General features: G+C 50.9%; 2 protein-coding genes across 11 annotated transcripts in view; one reads left to right on the top strand and one right to left on the bottom strand.

Moving 5' to 3' along the window:
- cmtr2 (cap methyltransferase 2) overlaps nucleotides 1–8,374 on the bottom strand; it is a 100,864-nt gene extending 92,490 nt beyond the window's left edge. For 4 of the 6 annotated variants that reach the window (XM_072518638.1, XM_072518642.1, XM_072518640.1 and 1 more), the window contains exons 1-2: nucleotides 8,095–8,255; nucleotides 7,907–7,982 (exon numbers count right to left, since the gene is read on the bottom strand). The gene's annotated coding sequence lies outside the window, so the exon portion shown is untranslated. The other 2 variants (XM_072518644.1, XM_072518639.1) reach the window with 2 other exon arrangements.
- Nucleotides 7,908–27,575, top strand: part of pnp6 (purine nucleoside phosphorylase 6) — a 94,196-nt gene continuing 74,528 nt past the window's right edge. The window contains exon 1 of one of the 5 annotated variants that reach the window (XM_072518650.1): nucleotides 7,908–8,053. In XM_072518650.1, the coding sequence (XP_072374751.1) occupies nucleotides 8,034–8,053 (20 nt within the window). In that variant the 5' untranslated portion in view covers nucleotides 7,908–8,033. The other 4 variants (XM_072518651.1, XM_072518652.1, XM_072518653.1 and 1 more) reach the window with 4 other exon arrangements.

Raw genomic sequence — 27,575 nt, 5'->3', positions numbered from 1 at the left:
CCATGTAACAATTTTTATTACACTAGATTTTGTCTCAGTTATGAGGGCACATTTTGTTTTACCATTTCTTGGAACTATATCTGTGTAGAGAATGCGATCTGCAGTTTAACTTGTTAATGCACAGAACCATGATTTGCCATCACCATTTTCAGCTGGTGGAATGGCGGTGAGGGCGGAGAATCGAGGAGGAATCCCAAAACGGCTTTTACGCCAGCAGAATTCCTGCCAATGACGTATTATTCTGTGTCCTGCCATGAAAAGTCAGGAACCCCTTTACCAAACATTTACATATAATTTGCGGACTTCCCCGCTTTATTATACCCCGACATTAGGATTCCACCCCCCCCTCCCATTGCCTCCCACCACCATACCCCACCCAACCAGCGTGATGTCCCACCTGCGGCATTTACAACAGGCCCTGACAAATGACAGCCCGGGCACTGCCAGGTGGAACTACCGTTGTGGAGGTTCAGTGGCGGGAGGTTTCTGGGTGGGTGGGTTCTCTGGTGGAGGAGGCTCCCCTGTCCGTTCTTTCTGTCTGCACAGTGGAAGACACTAAAAACATTCCAATAATAATCAAAACTCAGGATGGGAAATGAAAGGAGGACCTGAAAACAATCTTGCATTGGAAGACCTTCAGAGAGGGTTCATTCGGCTGAGAAAAGGTCGAGCAGGTTGGAACTATATTCATTGGCTTTTACAAGAAAGAGATTTGGGGTGGGGGTTCTCCGGCCGTTCGCTGGTGGTGGGATGCTCTGATCTCGCCGGCAGCACAACCCCACCCACAGTTTCCAGGCGGCATAGGCTGATTTCAATGGGAAATCCCATTGACAAGTAGCAGGAGTAGAGAATCCTGATGTCAGCGAATGGCACGGCCAAATTCTCCATCATCGCTAGCAGTGGTAGCGGGGCGGACCCGTGGGGGAATCTACAACCAGGCGGAACAATAATGGTTAAAAATAAGATGTCTCCCACTTAAAACAGATGAGGAGAAATTTCTTCTCTCAGGGCCTCGCTAGACTTTGGAATTCTCTTTCCCTGAGTGTAGTGGAGGCTGGCGCACTGAATATATTCAATGTTGACTGAGGTGGATTTTGATCGAAAGGGAGCAAAAGCTATGGGGGACAAGCAGGAAAGTGCACACAATCAGCTCAGTCATGATCTGATTAAATGGTGGAGCAAGTTTGATGGGCTGAATGGCCTACTCCTATTTCTTATTACCTAATGATCTGGTGTTGAGGGATTTGTCTCCCTGTCCTTCCTTCCCCTCATTCCTCTCCTCTGCCCTCTGGATGCCCAGGGCTCTGCCCTTCCTGGTATGGCGTTGCTGTTCATCACCACTGGGCCCCAAATCCTTGACTCGTGCCCCAATTGCCAACTGCTGCCTCCCTTGTGCTCAGATTGATTGCCCATATCAGCCTTGTTCCCGTTCTTCTGTCCCCACAAAACAAGGAAGGTGATGACCCTATGCTGTACAAGCACTTACTGCCCACTCTCTGTGCCAAGGACTTCTGTTTGTCAATGCCTGACTCCCCCCTCCGCACCATTTAAAATTCTATGTGTCTGTGTAATTGACGCCGGCGGGACTGACCGGAAATGGGCGGCCGCGTGGCCCATTTCGTAGCGGAGAATCACCGTGGGGGGGGCCGCTGCCACGACCCCCGATCGGCGAGGAACGATTCCCGCCCCTGCCAAAAAAACAGCGCGGATAATTCAGCAGCCGGCGTCGGGGCGGGATTCACGCCACCCCCCAGCGAATCTCCGGCCCGGCGGGGGGTCGGAGAAACACGGCCCAAGTGTTGATGCCAACGCAGAATTCGTGGACTTTCATGACAGCAAAACTGGCGCCAAACCTGGACTGATTCCACTACTGTTAAGGGGCTAGCACTGGCGGCGCATTGAACACAATCGATTCCAATGAAAAATGCTGCCGGATTCGCCGGTTTTGCAATTGACACTCAGGAGGCTGACAAGCTGCAGCCGCAGATATATTGTTCAATCGCAACATACACCAGCCCAGCCAACAAGATAGCAGCAAGGGGGGTGCCACCCTGCTCACCGATGACGAGCTGGAGACCCTCCTGGATGCCGTGGAGGAGAGGAGGGTGACCCTGTACCCCGGCCTAGGAAGGAAGCTGCCAGCCACCACCGTTCGCCGTGCCTGAATGCAGGTGGCAGAGGCGGTCAGTGCCACCAGCAACACTGTCCAGACTGGCCAGCAGTGCCAAAAGAAATTGCACGACATCCTCAGAGCGGCCAGAGTGAGTAGGAGGCACTGGAAACACTGTGCCCCTGGCACTAACCCACGTCCCACACACCTGTAACCCTACCCCCCCAACCTGGAGGGTGGCCGAAACCCATCCTGCCACCACACGTGCCGGTATTCATATCGGCCGGCATGTCCGTGTGCCCTGACCACTGTGGCCACCGCTGCCCACCCCCCTGGGCTGCATGAGTCGGACTGTCTAACACTGTCGTTTTCTGTTTACCCCCCAGGAGAAAGCCGCGCACAACCGCTGGGAGCGGGAGAAGACTGGAGGGGAACCGCCAGACCTGCAGCCCTCACCATGGCCGAGCAGAGGGCCCTGGACGATGTTGGCAGCCCGGAGGAAGGGGAGGCTGCCGAGGTAGAGCTCGGTTTGGGGCGAGGAAGTGAGACCCCCCTTAGTTGCGGTTCCCCATGACACGTGTGTGGACACCCACCCACCCCCAACACCACCCCTACCCCACCCTTACCCTACACCACCCACACCACCCTCACCCTGCACCACCCTCAACCCCACACAACCCCCACATGGGAAATTCTGTGCAGGCACTGGCCGAGGGCCAGGACAGGGTTGCCGCCTCACAGGCGAGCCACCTGGAAATTGCAGCGACGCTCCTGAGTGCGGCCCAGTCACAGCAGGCCATGGCTGGGAATGTCGGAGATTGCCCAGGCACTGGCCGACGTGACACAGACGCAGAGGGAGGTAGCCCAGTCCCGGAGGGAGATGGCGCAGTCACTGGTTGATGTGACCCAAACCCAGAAGGTGGTGGCGGAGTCACATCGGGATGTGGCACAGTCCCAGACGGAGATGGTCCAGTCTCTGTGCTCCATGGCCGTGAGCAGGTAGACCCTGGTCAAGACCAGAGAGGTCTCCAGGACTTGCAGTGCCAGGTGGCGGGGGAGCCTCAGGGGATAACTACCCTCGCACCCCTGCCCCGTGGTGTAGCCAGGGGGCCATCGGGCACCCCGAGGGAGAAGTTAGACATCAGTTAAGTTGGCACGGGTGCAGGGCACAGTTTAGTCAAAGGGGCTAAGGCACAAATCTGTATATAATCGTTCACATTAAACACCTGTTGCCAACGTTACAACCAGCCTCGGTGCTCCGTCTGGTGGGTGTGAGGGATTGAGCTGATCTGGGCTGGCCGGGGGGTGGGGTGGGGGTGGGGGAGAAATGGGAGGACGTTGGGGCAGGAATGGGCGGACCCTGTGGGTGGCCTGGGCTCCGCACCAAAACCGCCCCCCAGCCCTGCCCCTCCACCACCGTACGCCAGGGATTCAATGGGACAGTGTGATGGAATGGCCAGCTCGCATGTAGGGATCTCCCAGGTGGACGGTAGAAAGTGCTACCGTAGGCAGGAGTCAGACGTTGTCAAATGATGTGGAGCACCGGAGATCATCGCAGAGCGGGTTGTCATCACCCTCCATCCCATGGACCAGACCCGGTGTGACTGCCAACCCAGGGCCCACACCCTGTAGTGCGGCAAGTATATATCACGGAGGGAGTTGCAGGCGGGTGGGGGTGTTCGGGGATGTGGCTGGGGGCGGTGGGGGGTGGGGGATGGTCGGGGGAGCTTGGGTGGGGAGTGATGGGGTGTGGGGATGGGATGCAGTGTCCAAACACCTGGCCAATCCCACCCTCCCCCCAAATCCTGGAGGTGATCAGAGCATCCCGTGCGCATTGGTCCTGGCACACACATCCTGCGGCCTCCCATGCCTGCCTGGGCCCCATGTCCCGCCCATCCTAGGTCCCCGCTGCATCCTTCCCGTCGGACGAGGCTTGGCATTCCTCCTCCTCCACACATCGCCCCTCTGCTGCACGACACAGCATGCTGCCACAATGCGGGCGACACTCTCAGCATCATACTGGAGGGCCATTCCAGAGCTGTCCAGGCACCTGAACCACATCTTCAGGAAGTCGAAGCACCGCTTGCTCACGTTCCTGGACGCTGCATGGGCTTCGTTGTTGCAGGTCTCTGCGTTGGTCTGTGGCTTCTGGACCGGCGTCACCACCTTGACTGCGGTGGATAACCCCTGTCATCCAGGAACCAACCCACCACCCGGGTAGGCGTCTCAAACATGTCGGGAATCGTCAAGTGTGCCACGATTAAGGCGTTGTGCACACTGTATGATGCGCAGCTGATGGTCACATATCAGTTGCATATTCATCGAGTGGAACCCCTTTCAGTTGGTGTAGAGTGGCCTGTCATCTGCAGGTGCTCGTAGAGGGACATGCATCCAGTTGATCAACTCCTCGACCCGGGGCATCCCGGTGATCACAGTGAAACCCGCTGCACGAGCATCCTGGTGGGCTCAGTCTACATTGAATGGATGTATTGAGCTGCCTGGGCATATAGGGCCTCCGTGATGGTGCAGATGCACCTGTGCACTGAGGTCTGGGAGATCCCAGACAGGTCCCCACTTGGCGACTGGAAGGACCCCGTTGCGTAAATGTTCAGGATGACCGTCACCTTGACGGCCACCGGTAGTGGGTGTCCTCCCCCGTACTCCTGCGGTGCCAGATGCGCCATAATCTGGCAGATATGTCGTACAGTCTCTGCTCAGTTGGAGCCTTCGACGTCATGCCCAGTCCGGCAGGTCCTCAAATAACAGGCGGTGCTGGTACACACAGCTCTCTAACCTGGGTGGCTGCCAACTGTCCCTCTGCGGCACACTCCACTGCGACACACTGCATTGCTGCCCGCTCTGTTGCTGCAGCTTCGTCCTTCTCCTCGAGCTGTGCCAGCTCGTACAGCCGCAGGGCATCCCCCAGGGCTGCAGAAACTAGCAGGAAGGCCACCATTACTGGTTAAACTCCAATGTCCATTGTCTGCAGGGGCTGAAAGGCCGACATGTTAGCATGGCGCATACACCCGTGCCCAACCAGGTCCACTGGGCTACATGGTGGCCCCAGTTGGCTCTGCAGCTGCAAGTACCTCCCATCCCTGCAGCCCTGGGAGCCTCTAGCCCTGGATGCCCTCCTGGTGGGTCGAAGCCTAGGTGGGGGATGTGGTGAATGGTGGGATGCGGGGCTGGGGGGAAGGGGGCGCTCATATGGCCGGTGACACTACAGAACCAGGGGCCAAGGTGGGTGGTCAATGGGTGCGTAGCAAGATGACCGCGGTAATGGCGATCCATGCCTAGTCCCGTGAGGGATCACCCCAGCCACTCTGCCTGTTCCCCCCGTCCCCCGACCTCCCCCAGCCCTGGCAGAGCCCCTCCGACCCCAGCCAGTGTCTGGCCTGGCAGTCCACAGTCCCTTCTCTCTGTGTCCTACCTCCTCTCTCTCTCTCTCCTTCATCAGCCACCACACCAGTTTCACGATTTTTGAAAGCACAAGTGAACCGTGCCGTGGTGAAATCAGCCCATTGGAGGAGGAGAATCGCAGAAGCCCCGGAGAATACCTGGTCGGGCCCGCTAATGATATGCAATGTTACTGTACTTGCGTTCCAATACGCAATGACGCCGCTGTCGAGGTGACGGAGAATTGCAATTTGGCGCCAGAACCTATGCTCCTCCCAATCGCCGTCGGCAAACGGAAAATCCCGCCCCACATGTTTTGGGACTTGTGGGAGGAAACCGGAACACCCGGAGGAAACCCACGCAGACACGGGGAGAACATGCAGACTCCGCACAGGCAGTGACCCAAGCTGGGAATCGAACCCAGGTCCCTGGTGCTGTGAAGCAACTGTGCTAACCACTGTGCCCCCACAGTGTGGCCCGATAGCTTTGTTAAATGTTGATGCGAAGGTAGTGGCGAAGGTGCTGGCGGTGCGGATAGAGAATTCTGTACCAGGGATGATAGGGAAGGACCAGACGGGGTTCGTGAAGGGGTAGCAGCCATCAGCCAATGTTCAGAGGCTATGGAATGTTATAATGATGCTCTCGACGGGTCGGGAGGTGGAGGTGGTTGTGTCTACAGACACGGAGGAGGCGTTTAACCGCGTGGAGTGGGTGTACTTATTCAAGGTGCTGGGACAGTTCGGGTTTGGACAGCGGTTTGTCAAATTGGTGAGATTGTTGCATAGGGCTCCTAAGGTGAGTGTGCGGACCAATTGTGACAATTCGGAGTATTTTGGGTTACACCGGGTACAAGGCATGGGTGCCCTTTGCTCTTTGTCCCAGTGATTGAACCATTGGCAATGGCATTTAGCGCTTTGAGGGGGTGGCGGGGCATTGAGAGGGGTGGGGTGGAGCACCAAGTCTCTTTATACGCTGATGACCTTGTTATATATTGCGAATCCGATTGAAAGTTTCAACAGAATTATGAGGATTTTGGGGGAGTTTGGGTTTTTTGGGGGGATTTAAACTGAACATGGGGAAAAGTGAGGTATTCCCGATCAACGCCTGGGGGCAGTGGGGATGTTTAACGAAGTTGCCGTTTCGGTTGGTAGAGACGAGCTTCCGGTATCTTGGGATACGCGTGGCACAGAGCTGTGCCCAGCTGCCCAAGTTGAATCTGGCAAGGCTGGTGGAGGGAATGAAGGAGAACTTTAGGAGGTGGGATGTGTCGTGTTTGTCATTGGCTGGAAGGGTCCAGATGGTAAAGGTGACGGTGTTGCTGAAGATTTTGTTCGTGTTTCAGAATCTCCCGATTTTCGTGCCCAATTCTTTTTTAGTAGGGTGAATAAGATGACAGAGGTTTGTGTAGATGGGTAAGGATTGAGGGTGTGGAATCAATGTCGGCAGCATTGTAGAATGGATGGCATGTCCCTGTGGGGCCAGTTTGTGGCAACCACAGGATGTCCCGGGGGGATTAGATGCGATGTTTCAGTGGTGGGGGCAGTTGTGGATGTTTGGATTTGGTCTGTGCAGCCCACAGGGGGCATTAGTGGCTATTCTGGGATAACGGTGTGCAAGTTTCTCTGACACTGCTAGGTGGTTCCTTTTCTTCAGAAATAGATTCAGCCATTTTAGGTCATTGTCTAGTTTGAAATTGTTAGAAATAACAATGAGCAGATCTCTGTATATTTTATTTAAAAATATACAGGGTGAAGTCTGTGTCGTTCACATGGAATATACCGTTGGATGCTTTAGGTTATGAACTCTTTGAGCTCAATCACTTTTGGGCTTAATGTACCGCTTTGAAAAATGTAATTGTCATTCAGTTTTATAGGGGCGTGCCAACCTAAGGGCTTGTCTTCAGTTCTGGAGACTGGTGCCGGGATAGCAATGTGACCAACTGAGAGACATTAGTGAGTAATTGAATTGTGAGTCATGAAATTAGCTGCCCAGCATTGAACCTTCTGAAAGATGGCAATGTTTTCAGCAGTGTCTGACCCCAGCAGCTTCAGTGCACTCGAGTGTGGTCTAACCAATGTCTGGTGCAGCATTTCCTTTATTACAGTTGAATAGTGATGAAGTTCCGTTCCACGAACCCAAGAATTTTGGGTGTACTTCCTATTCAAAAGGAATTAACAATGTAGGTGTATGTTTAGGAGGGTGGGGCTCCATTGCTAATCTGTTTGAAAAATAAGGGCCCTTTCAACAGCAAAATTCATATGATTTGGCAGCCCTGAAAACAAGGATAGATGAGAAGGAAGTTGTGTGGTTGTGCCTCCTTGACATGTGGATGAGCCAGGCTAAACTCAACCTGTTTCTGACCTCGTCACAGGCTAAAATGAATGAAATAGTTTTTCTGACCTGGACACTCCCCGCTGACGTCAGGCTGGGCTGGGCTGTTTAATCCTCTCTTTTAACAATAACAGGCGAGCTATTCCTGCAAGGTAGGAAGAGAGAATCAACAATCAATCCAAACCAGGAAACCGGCATGTCTGAGAGGGGCTGCACGTAAGGACCATCCCCATCCCTCGCCCAGGGCGGTAACTAACATTTGTTTCCGTTTCGGTGCGCGATCCCCGTGGAAACCAAAGTTTCGACGTTCCACGGCCATTGTATCAGCTGGTCTTCACATTCGGAGGTGCGGTGTAGGTCCGGGGAGCGGCATCCCTGTGAATAAGATCTCCCCTGTAACAAAAGTGTTGGCTAGTATTGCGACTGACCTTGATGTTAATCCGGAATTGAATGGATTAGGGTGGGGAACGCCGCCGGCAGTCCGTTTCCACTCGCTCACGCCACGTTGCTGTTCTCCGCACAAATAAAGCAATTTAGTGTTCGCCACCCCAGGGGACCGCCTGAATAACAATTTCAGTCTCTGGGGTATGGGAAATGCTGCTGCCATTGGCAGGGATGAGATAGATTTATTTTTGTTGTTAACCGTCCCAGAATAAAAAACCCCAGTTCAGACCAGTATTCTTATTTCCCCTATTATACTGTTTTTAACCTTCTGGGGGAGTTATGAGCCCCCCCTTGTCCCTGTGAGTAACTTGCAACATTGGGGGATGGGTAAGGGTTTGGATGCAATCTCCCTTTTATTGTGAATATGAAAGTTCAGATTAAGCAAAATAAAAAGTCTGATGGTGTTTGGGGGTGACATTAGTTTGGATAGAGGATTGGTTAACAAACAGGAAGCAGAGAGTAGTGATAAATGGAGCATTTTCAAATTGGCAGGTTGTGACGAGTAAATTCTGCAATTATCTGCATTGAGCCTCAGCTTTTTACAATCTATATTAGCAACTTGGATGAAGAGACTGAGAGCAATGTTCTACGTTAGTGGATGATATAAAGCTAGGTGGGAATGTGAGCGGCGGTGGGGGGGGGATGGATTTAAACCAGTTTGGCAGGATGAGGGCTACTGCAATAGAGATGCAATAGGTTGAGTTTCAAGGCAGTAAGGTGAGGCTGGGTGGCCTGTATTTTAATGCTGAGCATATCATAGGTAAAATAGATGAGTCAAGGGCATGTATTGACACATAGAGTTGTGATGTTGCCATCACAGAGAGGTGGTTGAGGCAAAGCAGGGATGGCAGCTCAACATTCCAGGGTATAGGATCTTCAGGCAGGACAGGGGAAGGAGTAAAAGAGGAGGTGGATATGCATTATTGATTAAGGAGTCTGTCACTGCAGTGAGGAGGGAGGCTATCTTGGAATGGTCGCAAATAAGGCTTTGTGGGTAGAGTTTGGGAATAAAAAGTTGGCAGTCGCACTGCTGGAAGTGTATTATAGACACCCAAGAGTCAGCAGGCAATAGAGGAGTAGATATGTAGACCATTCACCGAGGTGTGTAAAAACAATAATAGAGTAATTATATTAGGGGATTTCAACTTCCCCAACACTAATTGGGATATTCACATAGTCACATTGTAAAGAGTTTAGAGGGAACAGATTTCTTGATTTGTATTCAAGAGAGCTTTTTATATCAAGAAAGGATGGTGCAGTGCTGGATCTAGTTCTGGGGAATGAAACCGTACAGTTGTTCGAGGTGGCAGTGGGGGAGCATTTTAGTGATAGCGGCCACAACACAGCACAATGTAAATTTGTCATGGAAAAGGAAAAAGATGGTCTGCAAAAAAGGGTTTGGATTGGGGGAAAGCTAATTTTATTAAAATGAGACAGATCTGGCCAAAGTAGACTGGGAACAGCTACTTCTGGGTAAATCTGCAGCAGAATGGGGGGGGGGGTGGGGGGAATTCAAAATGGAATTGGCGAGAGTACACGTCCAACATGGGTGAAATGTAAGAGCAACAGGTTCAGAGAACCCTGGATGTTCAGGATTGGATAGAAAGGAAAAGAGAGCCTTTTAATAGGTACAAGAGAGCAAATCTCCAGAGGCCCGTGGATATTTAGGGATGAGGTGAGAAGAAATTCTTTCACTCAAAGGATGGTGAATCTTTGGAATTCTCTACCCCTTAGGGTTGCAGATGCTGCCGTGTTGAATATTTTTAAGGCTGAAATAGACAAATATTTAATCCCTCTGGCCCTCCAGGGATGTGGGGAGTGGGTGTGAAAGTGTTAAGCAGCTATGATTGCATTGATTAGCTGAGCAGGCTATTTCCTAGAATCCCAATAGTGCAGAAGGATGCAATTTAGCCCATCGAGTCTACACCGACCCTCTGAAAGAGCACCCTACCTAGGCCCACAATGCCCCTCCCCGTAACCCCATCTAACCTGCACAACTTTGAACAACTAAGGGGCAATTCAGCTTGGCAAATCCACCTATTCTGTACAATTTTGGACTATGGGACGATACCGCAGCACCCGGAGAAAACCCATGCAGACACGGAGAGAACGTACAAACTCTACACAGTCACCCAAAGCGAAATTGAATCCAGGTCCCTGGCGCTGTGAGGCAGCTGTGCTAACCACTGTGCCACCATGCCAACCTTTGGTCTCTTCTGTTCCAACTAATGATGCCATAATTTTCTTGTCTAACTTCTTCTTCAATACATCTGGTTTCCATTCAGCTACATCTGATGGAAGCAAGTTCCACTAACCATTGTCTGGATAAATAGGTTTCTCCTGAATTCTTTGTTGGGTTTGATTTGTACTTCTGGATTCCAGTTTTTGAATTCCACCCACATGGAAGACGGCCTTACCTCCATCCACCCAATCAAATCCTGTCATAATTTTAATGAGCTCTTTCATTATCAGCTCTCTCACCCACTTCAGCCTTCTCCTTTCCATAGGAAAGTTCAATATTTCCTGATGGGTATGAACTCTCAGTTTGGGCTATATCCTATACATTTTGTTGTTTTGCCAAAAGTCTGTATATGCTATTTTTATTCTATGGAGACCAGATTAGGGCACAGTATTGTATGCACATTGTTTGCGAGAATAAGGAGCTGTAACAGCTGCACAGGTACACAACAGGAACTGCAGAATTTTACTGTGGTACAAATGCCAACATTAACATCAAGCTAACCTATTTATAAATCAGCTTCTGCTTTGGTTCTGTCGGAACTGTGGACTCACATCCATATTTCACTAACATTTATTTATTTATTCAATTAATTAATTTAGAGTACCCGGTTATTTTTTTTCCAATTAAGGGACAATTTAGCGTGGCCAATCCACCTACCCTGCACATCTTTTCAGTTGTGGAGAGTGAGACCCAAGCAGACATGGGGAGAATGTGCAAACTCCACACGGACAGTTACCATGTGCTTCATTAACATTTATAAATGTTACATTCACCTGAGGAAGGAGCAGTGCACCGAAAGCTAGTGATTTGAAACAAACCTGTTGGACTTTAACCTGGTGTTGTAAGACTTACTGCGCTCACCCCGGTCCAACGCCGGCATCTCCACATCATTTATAAATGTGGTTAGCGCCAGCTGAACCAATCATCCGCTGATAGAATCCCTACAGTGCAGAAGGAGGCCACTTGGCCCATCGGGTCTGCACCAACCCTCCTGAAAGAACACCCAACCTAGTCCCATTTCCCTGCTGTATCCTCACCTAACCTTCACATCTTTGGGCACTAAGGGGCAATTTAGCCTGGCCAATCCACCTAACCTGTACACCTTTGGACTATGGGAGGAAACTAGAGCACAGGAGGAAACCCACACAGACACTGGGAGAACGTGCAAACTCCACACAGTCACGCAAGGCCGGAGTCGAACTCGGGTCCCTGGCGCTGTGAGTCAGCAGTGCTAGCCACTGTGATAGTGTACCATGATAATGATGAAAACATCTAAAGGAAGATGATCCAGAGATGGGTCTTGAAGATTTCCAGTGATGGAAATGTGACGATTTCCTTTGGCTACTTTAACCACTGTGGGATTGTCCTTCGGGAGAAAGATTGTCGATACACTGTCTTGGATGCAAATGGTCTTTGTAGTTTGTGTGGATGGTTAGTTTGTGTTACATCGTTGCTGGGAGGGGCAATTTCCACCCGTCCATTCCATATTTTATAGAACATGGTCAGTCAATATTGCCCCTCTTTGCTGCAGTGATTCCCATTCCAAGTTTCTGATCAAGCATGTGACACTGGTGTATTTCCCATGTTGAATTGTGCAGCTTGGGCAGGATTCTCCATCCCGCCAGCCCCGTTTTCCGGCGCAGCGCACCCCCGCCAGCAGCGGGATTCTCCATTCCCGAAGCAGGCCAATGAGGTTTCCCATTTTGGCCACCCCCACGCCATCGGGAAACCTGCCGGAGTGGGTGCGCTGCCAGCGGAGTGGAGGATCGTGCCAACGGAGAATCCCGCAGCATGTTTTTGCATCGTACTTCAGCTTATTGATATCTCTCACCATATAAGGACCCTACACAGAACCTGCATATTCCAAGATTGAAGCTGTAACTCTGATATCTTTGTTCCAATACCAAAGATTTCTTCTCAGAAATACAAGAACCCTGTGAATGTTAACTGCTGATTATTGTTTTCATTTCTGCCATAAGTACAAAGTTTCAATTTCCCAATTTGCTGTTATAGAATAACACTTCAGGTGCCTGACCCAATGTGATACCTCACCTATTGCCTCCTTTCGGGCCTTTGTGCATCTGTTGTTGGTCTCGGATTCCCCATTTCTTTATACTTGGTAATGTACCCTAAGAAAACAGAAAGTTCTTTTGCTTCTCTGAGGAGATCACATGGCTGTGAGGGGAGGACGGAAATTACGATGCTCTGGCCAACATGCATGTGGGATCGGCTTAATGGACCAGCTGGCCTGTTCCTGTCCATGGAGTTCATATGACAGCTTTGATTATAGTAAAAAAAAAGTCCCCATTTAGGAAAACCCATTTAAATCCACTCAAGTACTTAATACCAAACAAAAACAGACTTGTAGTTCTAACCCCAAATCAAAGACAGTTACTCATTTAATAACCTCCTTTGAGCTGTCAACAAAATAGTGAACTTGGTATCCTCTCCTGAGACAATGACAGCTGAGGAAAGCAGCCAAGCATTAATAATGACATACGGCACGATCCTCCGACCATGCTGCGCCAGAAAAGCATCTTGCCACGGCGCAGCATGGCCAGTGAAAGGCAGGAGACCTTTTCCCGGCATCTACCCGGCTTGCAACGCCTGCTGATATTCAACGCAATCTTGTGAGACGTTGCAAGGTGAATCCTGGCCACAATGGTCGGGATCGCTTTTTGGTAAATCTGCATATTAGAACGAGGCAGTAAGCCTTACTCTAATGCACAGATTCCCAAGGTACCTGAGACTTTGGGATTCAATCACTTCGCCTCGGGCGAGCACCATTTGGTACTGGTCCCCACAAACGGGGACCAGGCGGAATGGCACTTGGGGGTCTCCAAGGGGTTTGGAGGCCTCAAGCTGCATGCTCTTTGGGCAGGGTGGAACCCTGGCACTGCTGGTGCCACCGTCGTACCCTGGCAGTGATACCCTCAAAGTGCCACCCTGGTGCCAGCCTGGCACTGCCAACTGGCATAGGCACTGCCCGGTTGGCACTGCCAAGTTGGCATTTTATGCGTGCGTATGATCAGGCCATAGTTGCCCGGCGTGAGAGTTGGTGGTGTGGGGGATCCCCCCATGTTGTGTTTGGGCTGGGGGGTGGAGGTCGGGGATTTTTTCGGACATCATTTTTAAATGGTGTCCTGATCTCTCGCGCCAACGAAAAAACGGGGCTATGTGTGGCCTCGGCTGCGCGATTCCCCATTCGAGCCCCTTATTCGAAGCGAGTTGCGTTAAATAGCAATGTGTTTCTTGACACAGTGAGTGCCGGGAAACATGCGGCTAAATACGCTCGCTCGGGGACTTTGTGCCGGTGTCAGGAGGGGGTGATAAGAGTGAGGGAGAGACTACCGTCGTCTCCCTGGTGGAAGGTCCGAGGTTGGTCTCCAGCAGTGCCTCGTCCAGATGGTGCTTGTTGGGCCCTGGGCGTCTCCTTGGGTCGGTGGGACAGCTGGAGTGAGCTCCAGAGGCTCTACCAGTCCTGGCGACTCCCCATTGTCTGCACTATGGTGTTGACGCCCTCAGTGATGCTCCTCAGAGCCTGGGCCACCTCTCGCCTAGCTGTTCCAGTACAGCTACAGCACTGGCATCTACCCGCAATGTGGAAAATTGCCCAGGTGTGTCCGGCACACAAGAAACATCAACAGTGCTGTCAAGCGGCACTTACTCAGCAATAACCTGCTCACGGACACTCAGTTTGGGTTCCGCCAGGGTCACTCAGCTCCTCACCTCATCACAGTCTTGGTTCAAACATGGACAAAAGTATGAATGACAGAATGCTAGAGGTGAGGTGAGAGTGACTACCCTTGACATTCTGAGCAGAGGGAAGATAATTCTGGGCTTGGACTAGCCAATTCAGGGGCACGCCTCTTCAACTACTCTGTTTAGGATTAATTTACTTCCACAAACTGCAAGAAGTCGATCTTTTTGCTTTGTGGTTTATGAAGACTGTTGTAAAGGGTGATGATGTTTGAGGTTTGTTACAATGAATCAGAAAAAAACATTTCCTCTGCTCACTCAATCGTTAATGGAAGAGCATAATTTACAATCTTTACAGAGTGTATGAAAGAGCCTCGTCACCACAATCGAATCAGCCATAGAACATAGAACATACAGTTGGTGCAGAAGGAGGCCATTTGGCCCATCAAGTCTGCACCAACCCACTTAAGCCCTCACTTCCACCCTATCCCCGTAACCCAATAACCCCTCCTAACCTTTTTGGACACTAAGGGACAATTTAGCATGGCCAATCCACCTAACCTGCACGTCTTTGGAGGAAACCGGAGCACCCGGAGGAAACACACGCAGACACGAGGAGAACGTGCTGACTCCGCACGGAGAACAAACAAAGAACAAAGACCATGCTGCCCGTCTAAACTAAAATCTTCTCCACTTCCCGGGTCCGTATCCCTCTATTCCCATCCTATCCATGTATTTGTCAAGATGCCCCTTAAACATCACTAGCGTCCCTGCTTCCACCACCTCTTCCGGCAGCGGGTTCCAGGCACCCACTACCCTCTATATCGTAACTCCTATCTCATCTGATTTTTCAAATCCCTCCATGGCTTCATCCGTCACTATTTATGTAACTTGGAGCTACAACCCTCCCAGAAATCCCTGCTGCTCCAATTTTGCCCTCCTGTGCACCCTCGATTTTGATCTCTCCACAATTGGCGGCGTGCCTTCAGCCACCTTGATCCGAAATTGTGACATTCTCTCCTTTAACCTCCCCACCTTTCCACTCCCCTTTCCTTTAAGGCACTCCCTAAAATCTACCTCCTTGAACACCTTTGTGGTCATCTGCATCGTGTGGCTTGGTGTCAAATATGCTCCTGTGAAGGATTTCTCTTTTATCAGAGCAGAGCTGATTACATAAATGCGAGTTGCGCTGTCCGGGAAGTTTTGTAATATGGTCAGTTTGCAAACAGACACCCCATTGTCGACCGTTGAGTTAAAGCCAAGATTCACACAAGAGATACAAAACAAATTGCTGAGTAAGTGTTGAAACTGCCTGATTTAATCAGTATGCAGGTCCTATGTCAACAATGTACATCCAGCTTTGCTGTTGAGGCAAAATAAACAGTCTGGGAACAAGGATTTCGTTGTTTGTAAGTGGGACGGGACAACTCAGAAACTGGAGAGCATTTTGCCAGTTCACCAGCTGTTTCCTTCAGTTGCCAATCATCGGATGAACTCGTCCTTATCCAATTACAACTCTTCATCTCAACAACTCCTCCTCCCTTGTCTATCGCCCATCGGGTTACCAGTGGGAGCCAGAGTGGAGAGAGGCTGTTCCTCTCAGCTACATACTCAAGCCTGTGGTGGCATCTATAGTTGCTCACACCCAAAGCGGCCACCTGCCACCAGCAGAGTGAACATGAGTGACCTGCTCCATCCATCGTACGGATTGCAGTGAGTATCCAAGCCCAATTCATGCTCTTCGCTCATCCGCCTCTTCCCTATGTCGACTTGCTTTCATCTCCCTTCATGGTTGGCTGACTGGCATTGTGAGAATTGTGGTTCTGGAGGGGGATGCATAGACTTCCAAAGAACATGGATATGGCAGTATTGCAATGCAGCTTTTTAGGTAATGATACCCAAATAGTGACAGGAAGGGGCACAGTGTACAAATATAAAATAAAAGCAGCAAATTAGCTCAAAGGGGGGACAAATGGTAAAAAGAGCAAATTAATGGTTCTTTACTTTAATGCACGTAATATTTGGCACAAAATAAATGAATTAAGGGCACAAATTGAGGTTAATGGGCATGATCTTTCTAGCCATAGGGAGATCAAAGCTAGGAACTAAATAGTCAGAGGATGTGACTTTTCATAAAGTCAGGCAGGAAGGAAAGGGTGGTGGGGGAGCTTTGTTAGTATGAGATGGGATCAGTATGGTAACAAGAAATGATCTTGGATCAGAAGATGTAGAATCCATATTGGTGTTGTTAAGAAATAACAGAAGGAAGAAGACACTGGAGAATAAATCAGGTAATGAGGGCATATAAAAACGGCAGTGCATTAATCATGGGGGACTTTAATCTTAATTTGTATTGGGGCAATTAAATTGGCAGAGATAGCCATGAGGAAGAACTTGCATCTGAGAACATCGTGGGTTCTAAGTCCCACTCCAGCGACAAACACATAATCCAGGCTAGCTCACCAGGCTGTGCTGAAGGAGTGCTGTGGTGTCAGAGGCGCTTGTCTTTCGGGTGAAGCCTTTAAGTCGAGGCCCTGTCAGCCCTTTTGAGTGGATGTAAAAGTAGCCATGCCAGTATTCAAAGAAGAGCAAGGCCTTTGCCTCCCTAGTAGCCCGGAGACAGATTTTATTAATGTGGAGGGACTCGAAGCCCCCGAGTGTAGAGACCTGGGTTAACGACATGGCTGGGTTTCTCAGCCTCGAGAAATTAAAGTTTGCCTTAAAGGGGTCTACGCTAGGTTCTCTCGGAGGTGGCAGCTGTTCGTCGACTTTCTCGGGGAAAATTAAAATGTCAGCAGCAGCAATCCGTATGGGGTCGTGGTGGTGGTGGTGGTTGGGGGCGGGGGGGGGCGGGGGGGGGGGGGGGAGTGCTTCATTGGGATGGTGTGGGAAGACTGAGTCATGTGGGGTAATGTCTATTTAATTCAGTAAGAAGTTTTACAACACCAGGTTAAAGTCCAACAGGTTTGTTTCGATGTCACTAGCTTTCGGAGCGCTGCTCCTTCCTCAGGTGAAGGAGCAGCGCTCCGAAAGCTAGTGACATCGAAACAAACCTGTTGGACTTTAACCTGGTGTTGTAAAACTTCTTACTGTGCTCACCCCAGTCCAACGCCGGCATCTCCACATCATGTCTATTTAATTGTTATTGTATATTCACTTTTTGCACTATGTTAATGTTCACTCTAGTTTGTTTTGTTATTATTGTTACTACTGTTTTATTATGAAAAATTCTGCAAAACCTTAATTAAAATACTTTTTTTTTAAAAAAAGAAGAGCAAGGGAGTTCTCCCTGATATCTGGCCAACATTTGTCAATCAATGAATATTGCTTTTTAAAAACATTGTGGACCGGAATGTTCTAGTCCTGTGGTGGATTCATTGAGCTATTCACTGGTGGGTTAAAGGTAGGAGATAGAGAAAGGAGAAATGGGATGGCAAGGGTCAGAGGCACTGAAATTGGAGTTAGAGGACATAAAGAAGTTGGGTTAGTGCCCTTATTTGACCACAAAGGTTGAAAATTTTAAATTTGAGATGTTGCCAGATTTGGAGCCAATGCAGGTCAGATGGCGTTGTGTAGGGATGACTCAAAATTGCTTCACAATTTTATAGCCCTTGGTTCTCACGCAGAACACAGTCTTGGTTCAATCTTCAATCACTTTTGTTGCTTTAGCACTTCAGATAACTTAACCAATGAGTGGGATACGGTGTGCTGCAGCTGTCCTCTGTTATCTCAGCATTTGGCCTCGAAGTTTATTTCAGGTCTTGGGCCAAATGACTTCTTGTCTGTTTATCTCCTTAACGCTTAGTTTACTACCCAAGCTGTGAAGGCCATTAAGTTGTATGACTTGTGATTGTTAGGTAATTCCCACGATACTGGCTACATATTCCACTAGTTGGCTACATTTCCCATCATGCTTAGAAAGAGCTCTCATTACTACGTTTGTCCACTTTTGAAACTATGGATACACGCAGGACTTGGTGTGAGTTCAGGTACGGGTAACGGAGTTGGATGTGCTAACAGAGACTGGATGGTGGGGAGTGCATAGGGCGAGAAGTAGCAAAGGCATGGCAGAGGATTTCTGCAGCAAATAAGCTGAGACAGGTGACATTGAGTGGTGCCACAGAGGTGGGAGCCTCTACATTAAACCATTTCATCTAGAAATCACCGTCAAAAATTTTTCCCCAAGAACCGGACAAGACCTCAATCACACCCTTGTGGGAATGACTCCTTTCCTTGTGCAAGTGCTGCATTGCTCATTGTCCTCTCTTCAGGTAATGACCTAATCAGACATTATTCCCTTCCCCACCCAACCTACCAGTTCTTCCATATTTCCATCAGCAAGTTTTTCAGAGCACGTTCTCTCTAGCTTTGACAAAGAGTCACCCAGACTCAAAACGTTAGCTCCGTTCTCTCTCCATAGATGCTGACAGACCTTTTTTATGTTTTTTTTTAAGTTCAAGTACCCAATTCTTTTTTTTTCCAATGAAGGGACAATTTAGCATGGTCGATCCACCTCCCTGGCAAAGTGCGCCATTTATAGGTCCAGGCTGCGGGCGGCCGAGGGGGTCGTCCGGCCAGACTGTCTGCCCCTCCTCCGCGGCTACATTCGCAGCCGGGTGTCCCTGGAAAAGGAGCATGCAGTGTCCACTGCCACCATCGAGGCCTTCTGTGCCCGGTGGGCCGCAGGGGTTGGGGTGCTTTATTGACCCCTTTAACTGCATTCTTATTTGATGTTTTTAAATTTCCGTTGATCTTTGTTATGTTCGGGCAGTGCCCCTAACAGGAGCGGCCCTTTTTGCTTTGTCCCAAAGTTTGTTTTAATTTCTTCTGTTTTGTCGGTGAACCTCAAAAGAGTGTCCAATCCACCTCCCTGCGCATCTTTTGGGTTGTGGGAGATGAGACGCACACCGACACGGGAAGAATGTGAAAACTCCACACAGACAGTGACTCAGGGCCGGGATCGAACCTGGGTTCTCGTCGCCGTTAGGCACCAGTGCTAACCACTGTGCCACCCTGCCGCCCAGATGCCGTCAGACCTGCTGAAATTTTCCAGCATTTCCTGATTTTGTTTCAGATTCCGGCATCTGCAGTAATTTGCTTTTTTTTTATCCTTTGCACTGTTCAGGCAGAATTTGACAAAAGGTTTTGTATGAAATTGGGCATGAGTCAGATGCAAAAGTTTCTTTGCTGCCTCTTGCACCAACCTAGTGCTGGGAAGGTGTAGTGAATGTATAATTACTGATAATTCACCAGTGCACTGTGTTATGTTATTAACCCTGTGGGCTCTACCTATGAGCCATTGTGTGGCTTCACCCACAGGGGATATGTTGGGGCATGTACGGGCTCCGCCCATGGCTCCTCCCCCTTTACAGGAAGTATAAGAGCTGCTGACCTGCGGGGCCGCCTTCAGTGTTATATCGGTCACAGGCAGGCTCAATTCTAAGCTGATTAAAACCACGATTTACTTCTCCACGTGTCTTTGAGTGAATTGATGGTCGCATCAATTTAATCAGCTTAAAATACTACTTTGGAATCAGCCCTCAACCCTGACAGACTAGAACTCGATCCACAGGCCGCGGAGGCGAAATACATTTTTTCACATTGGCTTTGATGCTTCAAGACCTATCTCACCGCGTCGTCTACGCCATCCGTCACTGAAGAACAGAAGCTGAGCCTCCTCCATGGGTGAGCCATCGCATTTCAGTCCAGCTCGACGAAGCCGCTTCCTATACAGAGGCCCTCGCACTGCTCGAATGCCTCTATGTGCGGCCTGTGAACGAGGTATACGCGCGACACGTCTTCACCACTCGCCGCCAGCGTCCCGGGGAGTCGCTAGATGATTACCTACGCAACCTCAAAGACCTCGCGCGCAACTGTAACTACCAGGTCGTTACGGCCCCTCAGCATATGGAACTCGCTATCCGAGATGTTTACGTGGCGGGGGTCCGATCGAATTATGTGAGAGAGCGCCTGCTCGAAAAAGGGGCCCAGGACCTGGATGACACGGTAAAACTGGCTACCTCTCTGGAGGCTGCTTTTCAGAGCCTTATGCGTTCCCGGTCGATCACGCGACCACCTCGTGGACCCCCGACCCGAGACTACCCCAGGCCTGTGTCGCGTGGCCGCCCGCCTATCATGGGGGGGCTACCTTGCTACTTTTGCGGCCAGTCCCAACACCCCCGACTGCACTGCCCGGCCCGCAACGCGAACTGCAGCAGCTGCGGGCGGAAATGACACTTCGCCAAGGTCTGCCTGGCCAGGTCTAAGAACTCGAACTCACAGACCCGATCCACAGACTCACAGGCCCGCAGACACTGCAAGGTGGCAGCGTGTCTGCCGACTCCGCCTCCATGTGCGACTCATGGGTGCCGCCATCTTGGCCATCCTCTCCCACGCGGCCGGCCACGTGCGATCCATGGGGGCCGCCATCTTGGACGCCATCTTCCTCACTGCCCGCCATGCTCGACCAACGGGGGCTGCCATCTTGGCCGCCATCTGCTACGTCGCTCGACGAGTACGACCTACACGGACAGCCATCGTGGGGCCCCCCCTGCACCTCCGTTCACGCTGCCGGCTACCCACACCTCAGCGCGGTCACCCTGGACCAGTCGCGACCTAAGCAGCTCCGGAGCTCCACGATGGCCGTCCGGGTTAACATAGAACGATACAGCGCAGTACAGGCCCTTCGGCCCACGATGTTGCACCGAAACAAAAGCCATCTAACCTACACTATGCCATTATCATCCATATGTTTATCCAATAAACTTTTAAATGCCCTCAATGTTGGCGAGTTCACTACTGTAGCAGGTAGGGCATTCCACGGCCTCACTACTCTTTGCGTAAAGAACCTACCTCTGACCTCTGTCCTATATCTATTACCCCTCAGTTTAAAGTTATGTCCCCTCGTGCCAGCCATATCCATCCGCGGGAGAAGGCTCTCACTGTCCACCCTATCCAACCCCCTGATCATTTTGTATGCCTCTATTAAGTCTCCTCTTAACCTTCTTCTCTCCAACGAAAACAACCTCAAGTCCATCAGCCTTTCCTCATAAGATTTTCCCTCCATACCAGGCAACATCCTGGTAAATCTCCTCTGCACCCTCTCCAAAGCCTCCACGTCCTTCCTATAATGCGGTGACCAGAACTGTACGCAATACTCCAAATGCGGCCGTACCAGAGTTCTGTACAGCTGCAACATGACCTCCTGACTCCGGAACTCAATCCCTCTACCAATAAAGGCAAACACTCCATAGGCCTTCTTCACAACCCTATCAACCTGGGTGGCAACTTTCAGGGATCTATGTACATGGACACCTAGATCCCTCTGCTCATCCACACTTCCAAGAACTTTACCATTAGTCAAATATTCCGCATTCCTGTTATTCCTTCCAAAGTGAATCACCTCACACTTCTCTACATTAAACTCCATTTGCCACCTCTCAGCCCAGCTCTGCAGCTTATCTATATCCCTCTGTAACCTGCTACATCCTTCCACACTATCGACAACACCACCGACTTTAGTATCGTCTGCAAATTTACTCACCCACCCTTCTGCGCCTTCCTCTAGGTCATTGATAAAAATGACAAACAGCAACGGCCCCAGAACAGATCCTTGTGGTACTCCACTTGTGACTGTACTCCATTCTGAACATTTCCCATCAACCACCACCCTCTGTCTTTCAGCTAGCCAATTTCTGATCCACATCTCTAAATCACCCTCAATCCCCAGCCTCCGTATTTTCTGCAATAGCCTACCGTGGGGAACCTTATCAAACGCTTTGCTGAAATCCATATACACCACATCAACTTCTCTACCCTCATCTACCTGTTCAGTCACCTCAAAGAACTCAATAAGGTTTGTGAGGCATGACCTACCCTTCACAAAGCCATGCTGACTATCCCTGATCATATTATTCCTATCTAGATGATTATAAATCGTGTCTCTTATAATCCCCTCCAAGACTTTACCCACTACAGACGTGAGGCTCACCGGTCTATAGTTGCCGGGGTTGTCTCTGCTCCCCTTTTTGAACAAAGGGACCACATTTGCTATCCTCCAGTCCTCTGGCACTATTCCTGTAGCCAATGATGACATAAAAATCAAAGCCAAAGGTCCAGCAATCTCTTCCCTGGCCTCCCAGAGAATCCTAGGATAAATCCCATCAGGACCCGGGGACTTATCTATTTTCAGCCTGTCCAGAATTGCCAACACCTCTTCCCTATGTACCTCAATGCCATCTATTCTATTAGCCTGGGTCTCAGCATTCTCCTCCACAACATTCTGTTTTTCCTGAGTGAATACTGACGAAAAATATTCATTTAATATCTCGCCTATCTCTTCAGACTCCACACACAACTTCCCATCCCTGTCCTTGACTGGTCCTACTCTTTCCCTAGTCATTCGCTTATTCCTGACATATCTATAGAAAGCTTTTGGGTTTTCCTTGATCCTACCTGCCAAATACTTCTCATGTCCCCTCCTTGCTCGTCTTAGCTCTCTCTTTAGATCCTTCCTCGCTACCTTGTAACTATCCATCGCCCCAACTGAAACTTCACACCTCATCTTCACATAGGCCTCCTTCTTCCTCTTAACAAGAGATTCCACTTCTTTGGTAAACCACGGTTCCCTCGCTCGACGCCTTCCTCCCTGCCTGACCGGTACATACTTATCAAGAACACGCAGTAGCTGATCCTTGAACAAGCTCCACTTATCCAGTGTGCCCAACACTTGCAGCCTACGTCTCCACCTTATCCCCCCCAAGTCACGTCTAATGGCATCATAATTGCCCTTCCCCCAGCTATAACTCTTGCCCTGCGGTGTATACTTATCCCTTTCCATCATTAACGTAAACGTCACCGAATTGTGGTCACTGTCCCCAAAGTGCTCTCCTACCTCCAAATCCAACACCTGGCCTGGTTCATTACCCAAAACCAAATCCAAAGTGGCCTCGCCTCTTGTTGGCCTGTCAACATATTGTGTCAGGAAACCCTCCTGCACACACTGTACAAAAAAACGACCCATCTAATGTATTCGAACTATATCTTTTCCAGTCACTATTTGGAAAGTTAAAGTCTCCCATAATAACTACCCTGTTACTTTCGCTCTTATCCAGGATCATCCTCGCCATCCTTTCCTCTACATCCCTAGAACTATTTGGAGGCCTATAGAAGACTCCCAACAGTGTGACCTCTCCTTTCATGTTTCTAACTTCAGCCCATACTACCTCGGAAGATGAGTCCCCATCTAGCATCCTCTCCGCCACCGTAATACTGCTCTTGACTAGCAGCGCCACACCTCCCCCTCTTTTGCCTCCTTCTCTGAGCTCACTAAAACACCTAAACCCCGGAACCTGCAACATCCATTCCTGTCCCTGCTCTATCCATGTCTCCGAAATGGCCACAACATCGAAGTCCCAGGTACCAACCCATGCTGCCAGTTCCCCTACCTTATTTCGTATACTCCTGGCATTGAAGTAGACACACTTCAAACCACCTACCTAAACACTGGCCCCCTCCTGCGACGTCAAATCTGTGCTCCTGACCTCTATACTCTCATTCTCCCTTACCCTAAAACTACAATCTAGGTTCCCATGCCCCTGCTGCATTAGTTTAAACCCCCCCCCCCCCCCCCCCCAAAGAGCACTAACAAATCTCCCCCCCCCCCCCAGGATATTTGTGCCCCTCAGGTTCAGATGTAGACCATCCTGTCTGTAGAGGTCCCACCTTCCCCAGAAAGAGCCCCAGTTATCCAGAAATCTGAATCCCACCCGCCTGCCCCATCCCTGTAGCCACGTGTTTAATTGCTCTCTCTATTCCTCATCTCACTATCACGTGGCATGGGCAACAACCCAGAGATAACAACTCTGTTTGTTCTAGTTCTGAGCTTCCATCCTAGCTCCCTGAAAGCCTGCCTGACATCCTTGTCCCCTTTCCTACCTATGTCGTTCGTGCCAATGTGGACCACGACTTGGGGCTGCTCCCCCTCCCCCTAAGGACCCGGAAAACACGATCCGAGACATCACGTACCCTTGCACCTGGGAGGCAACATACCAAACATGAGTCTCTCACGCTCCCACAAAATCTCCTATCTGTGCCCCTGACTATCGAGTCCCCAATTACTAATGCTCTGCTCCTCTCCCCCCTTCCCTTCTAACGGGTACGAGACACCTTGCCTTTTCGACTCCGGGAGCACAGAGCTTCATTCACCCAGGCATGGTAAGACGCTGCTCGCTCCCAATATTCCCGATGCAACAAACCATATCCCTCGCCTCTGGGTCGCACTTGGTGCAAATCCCAGGGTGCACTACTGCAACCCTAGTGATACAGGGCGCTGAGTACGCTAATTGTAAACTATATGTGCTCCCAGACCTCTGCGCTCCTCTCCTTTTCGGACTCGACTTCCAGTGCAACCTCAGGAGCCTAACTCTTAAGTTCGGGGGGCCCCTGCCCCCGCTCACCATATGCAGCCTCGCGACCCTAAAAATCGACCCCCCCCCCCCACCCCTCCCCTTCGCAAACCTCACCGGCGATTGCAAGCCAGTAGCCACCAGAAGCAGGCGGTATAGAATGCAGGACAGGACGTTCATTAGGTCCGAGGTCCAGCGTCTCTTGCGGGAGGGGGTCATAGAGGCCAGCAATAGCCCCTGGAGAGCTCAGGTGGTGGTCGTCAAGACCGGGGAAAAGTTCCGGATGGTGGTTGATTACAGCCAGACCGGTTTACGCAACTCAACTCAATGCGTACCCCCGTCTCCGGATTGCAGACATGGTAAATCAGATCGCGCACTACCACGTGTTCTCCACGGTGGATCTGAAGTCTGCATATCACCAGCTCCCAATCCGCCCGGAGGACCGCCACTACACGGCGTTTGAGGCAGATGGCCACCTTTTCCATTTCCTCCGGGTCCCCTTTGGCGTCACGAACGGGGTTTCAGTGTTCCAACGAGCGATGGACCAAATGGTGGACCAGTACGGGCTGTGGGCCACGTTTCCGTACTTGGACAATGTCATCATCTGCGGCCATGATCAGCAGAACCACGAGGCCAACCTCCACCGATTTCTCCAAACCGCCCAAAAACTCAACCTCACCTACAAGGAGAAATGCGTTTTCCGCACAACCAGGCTAGCCATCCTCGGCTACATCGCGGAAAATGGGGTCCTAGGGCCCGACCCTGACCGTATGCGCCCTCTCCTACAACTCCCTCTCCCTCACTGTCCCAAGGCCCTGAAAAGGTGCCTTGGATTTTTCTCCTATTACGCCCAGTGGGTCCCCCAGTATGCGGACAAGGCCTGCCCACTATTTAAGGCCACCCTCTTTTTCCATTGGCAGCCGAGGCTCGCCAGGCCTTCAACTACATCAAGGCGGACATCGCCAAAGCTGCGATACGCGCGGTGAACGAGACCGCCCCCTTCCAGGTGGAGAGCGATGCCTCAGAGGTCCCTCTCGCCCCCACCCTCAACCAAGCAGGCAGACCGGTAGCGTTTTTTTCACGCACCCTCACCACCTCCGAAATTCGACACTCCTCGGTCGAAAAAGAAGCCCAAGCCATCGTGGAAGCCATGCGGCACTGGAGGCACAACCTCGCTGGTAGGAGGTTTACCCTCGTCACCGACCAACGATCGGTTGCCTTCATGTTTGACAATACGCAGCGGGGCAAGATCAAGAAGGATAAGATCTTGAGGTGGAGAATCGAACACTCCACCTATAACTACGATATAGTATATCGTCCTGGGAAGCTCAATGAGCCCCCAGATGCCCTGTCCCGCGACACATGCGCCAGCGCGCAAGATGACCGACTACAGGCTATCCACGATGACCTCTGCCACCCGGGGATCACCCGGCTTATCCACTACATCAAGGCCCGCAACCTGCCCTACTCCACCGAGGAGGTCAGAGCTATGACCAGGGACTGCCAAATCTGTGCGGAGTGTAAACCACACTTCTATCGACCAGATAAGGCCCACCTGGTAAAGGCATCCCGGCCCTTTGAACGCCTCAGTATCGATTTCAAAGGGTCCCTCCCCTCCAATAACTGCAACACGTACTTCCTTAACATCATAGATGAGTTCCCCAGCTTCCCGTTTGCCATCCCCTGCCCTGATATGACCACCCCCACTGTCATTAAAGCCCTGCATAGTGTCTTCACCCTGTTCGGTTTCCCCAGCTATGTCCACAGCGACAGGGGCTCGTCGTTCATGAGCGACGAACTGCGTCAGTACCTGCTCAGTAAGGGCATCACCTCTAGCAGGACTACCAGTTATAACCCCAGGGGAAACGGGCAGGTGGAGAGGGTGAACGCGACGGTCTGGAAGACCGTCCTACTGACCCTGCGGTCCAGGAATCTCCTGGTTTCTCACTGGCAGGAGGCCCTCCCCGATGCGCTCCACTCTATTAGGTCCCTCCTTTGCATGGCCACAAACCAGACTCCTCATGACCATTCGTTTGTTTTCCCTAGGGGAGCTACCTCAGGGGCCTGGCTTCCGCCCTGGCTGATGACACCGGGTCCAGTCCTCCTCCGAAAACATATTCGGATCCATGAGACCGACCCCCAGGTAGAGAGGGTCAAGCTCCTGCACTCCAATCCACACTATGCGTACGTCGAACACCCCGATGGCCGGCAAGATACCGTCTCCCTCCGGGACCTGGCACCCGCAGGCTCCAACACCACCCCCACTACTGCATCCCCCACACTATGTCCTGTCCAACCTCCCATGTTCAGCGCCCCCACCCCTATATGGTTCCCGCGCTCCCCCCCCCCCCCCCCCCCCGCCGCACCGGTCCACAAGAATGAAGCTCCGGAAGAGCCGCTCCCGGAGTCCAAGCCTGTGCCTGCTCCGGACCCACTTCCACAGCCACCCAAAGCGGCTGCAACACCAGTGCTTCGGCGGTCGCAACGTACGATCCGTGCACCAGACCGATTGAATCTATGAGCCCGTCACCCCCGCCAGACTTCATTTTTAAGCAGGGGGTGAATGTGGTGAATGTATAATTACTGATAATTCACCAGTGCACTGTGTTAAGTTATTAACCTTGTGGGCTCTACCTATGGGTCATTATGTGGCTTCACCCACAGGGGATATGTTGGGGCATGTACGGGCTCCGCCCATGGCTCCACCCCCTTTACAGGAAGTATAAGAGCTGCTGACCCGCGGGGCCGCCTTCAGTGTTGTACCGATCACAGGCAGGCTCAGTTCTAAGCTGATTAAAACCATGCGTTACTTCTCCACGTGTCTTCGAGTGAATTGATGGTCGCATCAGAAGGTTCGTATTCTCCTTTCAAAATGTGCCCTTTGTAGCTGAGTCCAAGATAAACACAGTTCCATTTGTTGAAAAAGCTTTTGCTTGATTCGTATTGG

This window comes from Scyliorhinus torazame, chromosome 10 (genome assembly GCF_047496885.1).
Source record: "Scyliorhinus torazame isolate Kashiwa2021f chromosome 10, sScyTor2.1, whole genome shotgun sequence".
Lineage (NCBI taxonomy): Eukaryota > Metazoa > Chordata > Chondrichthyes > Carcharhiniformes > Scyliorhinidae > Scyliorhinus > Scyliorhinus torazame.
The sequence above is the reverse complement of the archived record's forward strand: the minus strand, read 5'-3'. Positions and strand labels throughout refer to the sequence as shown.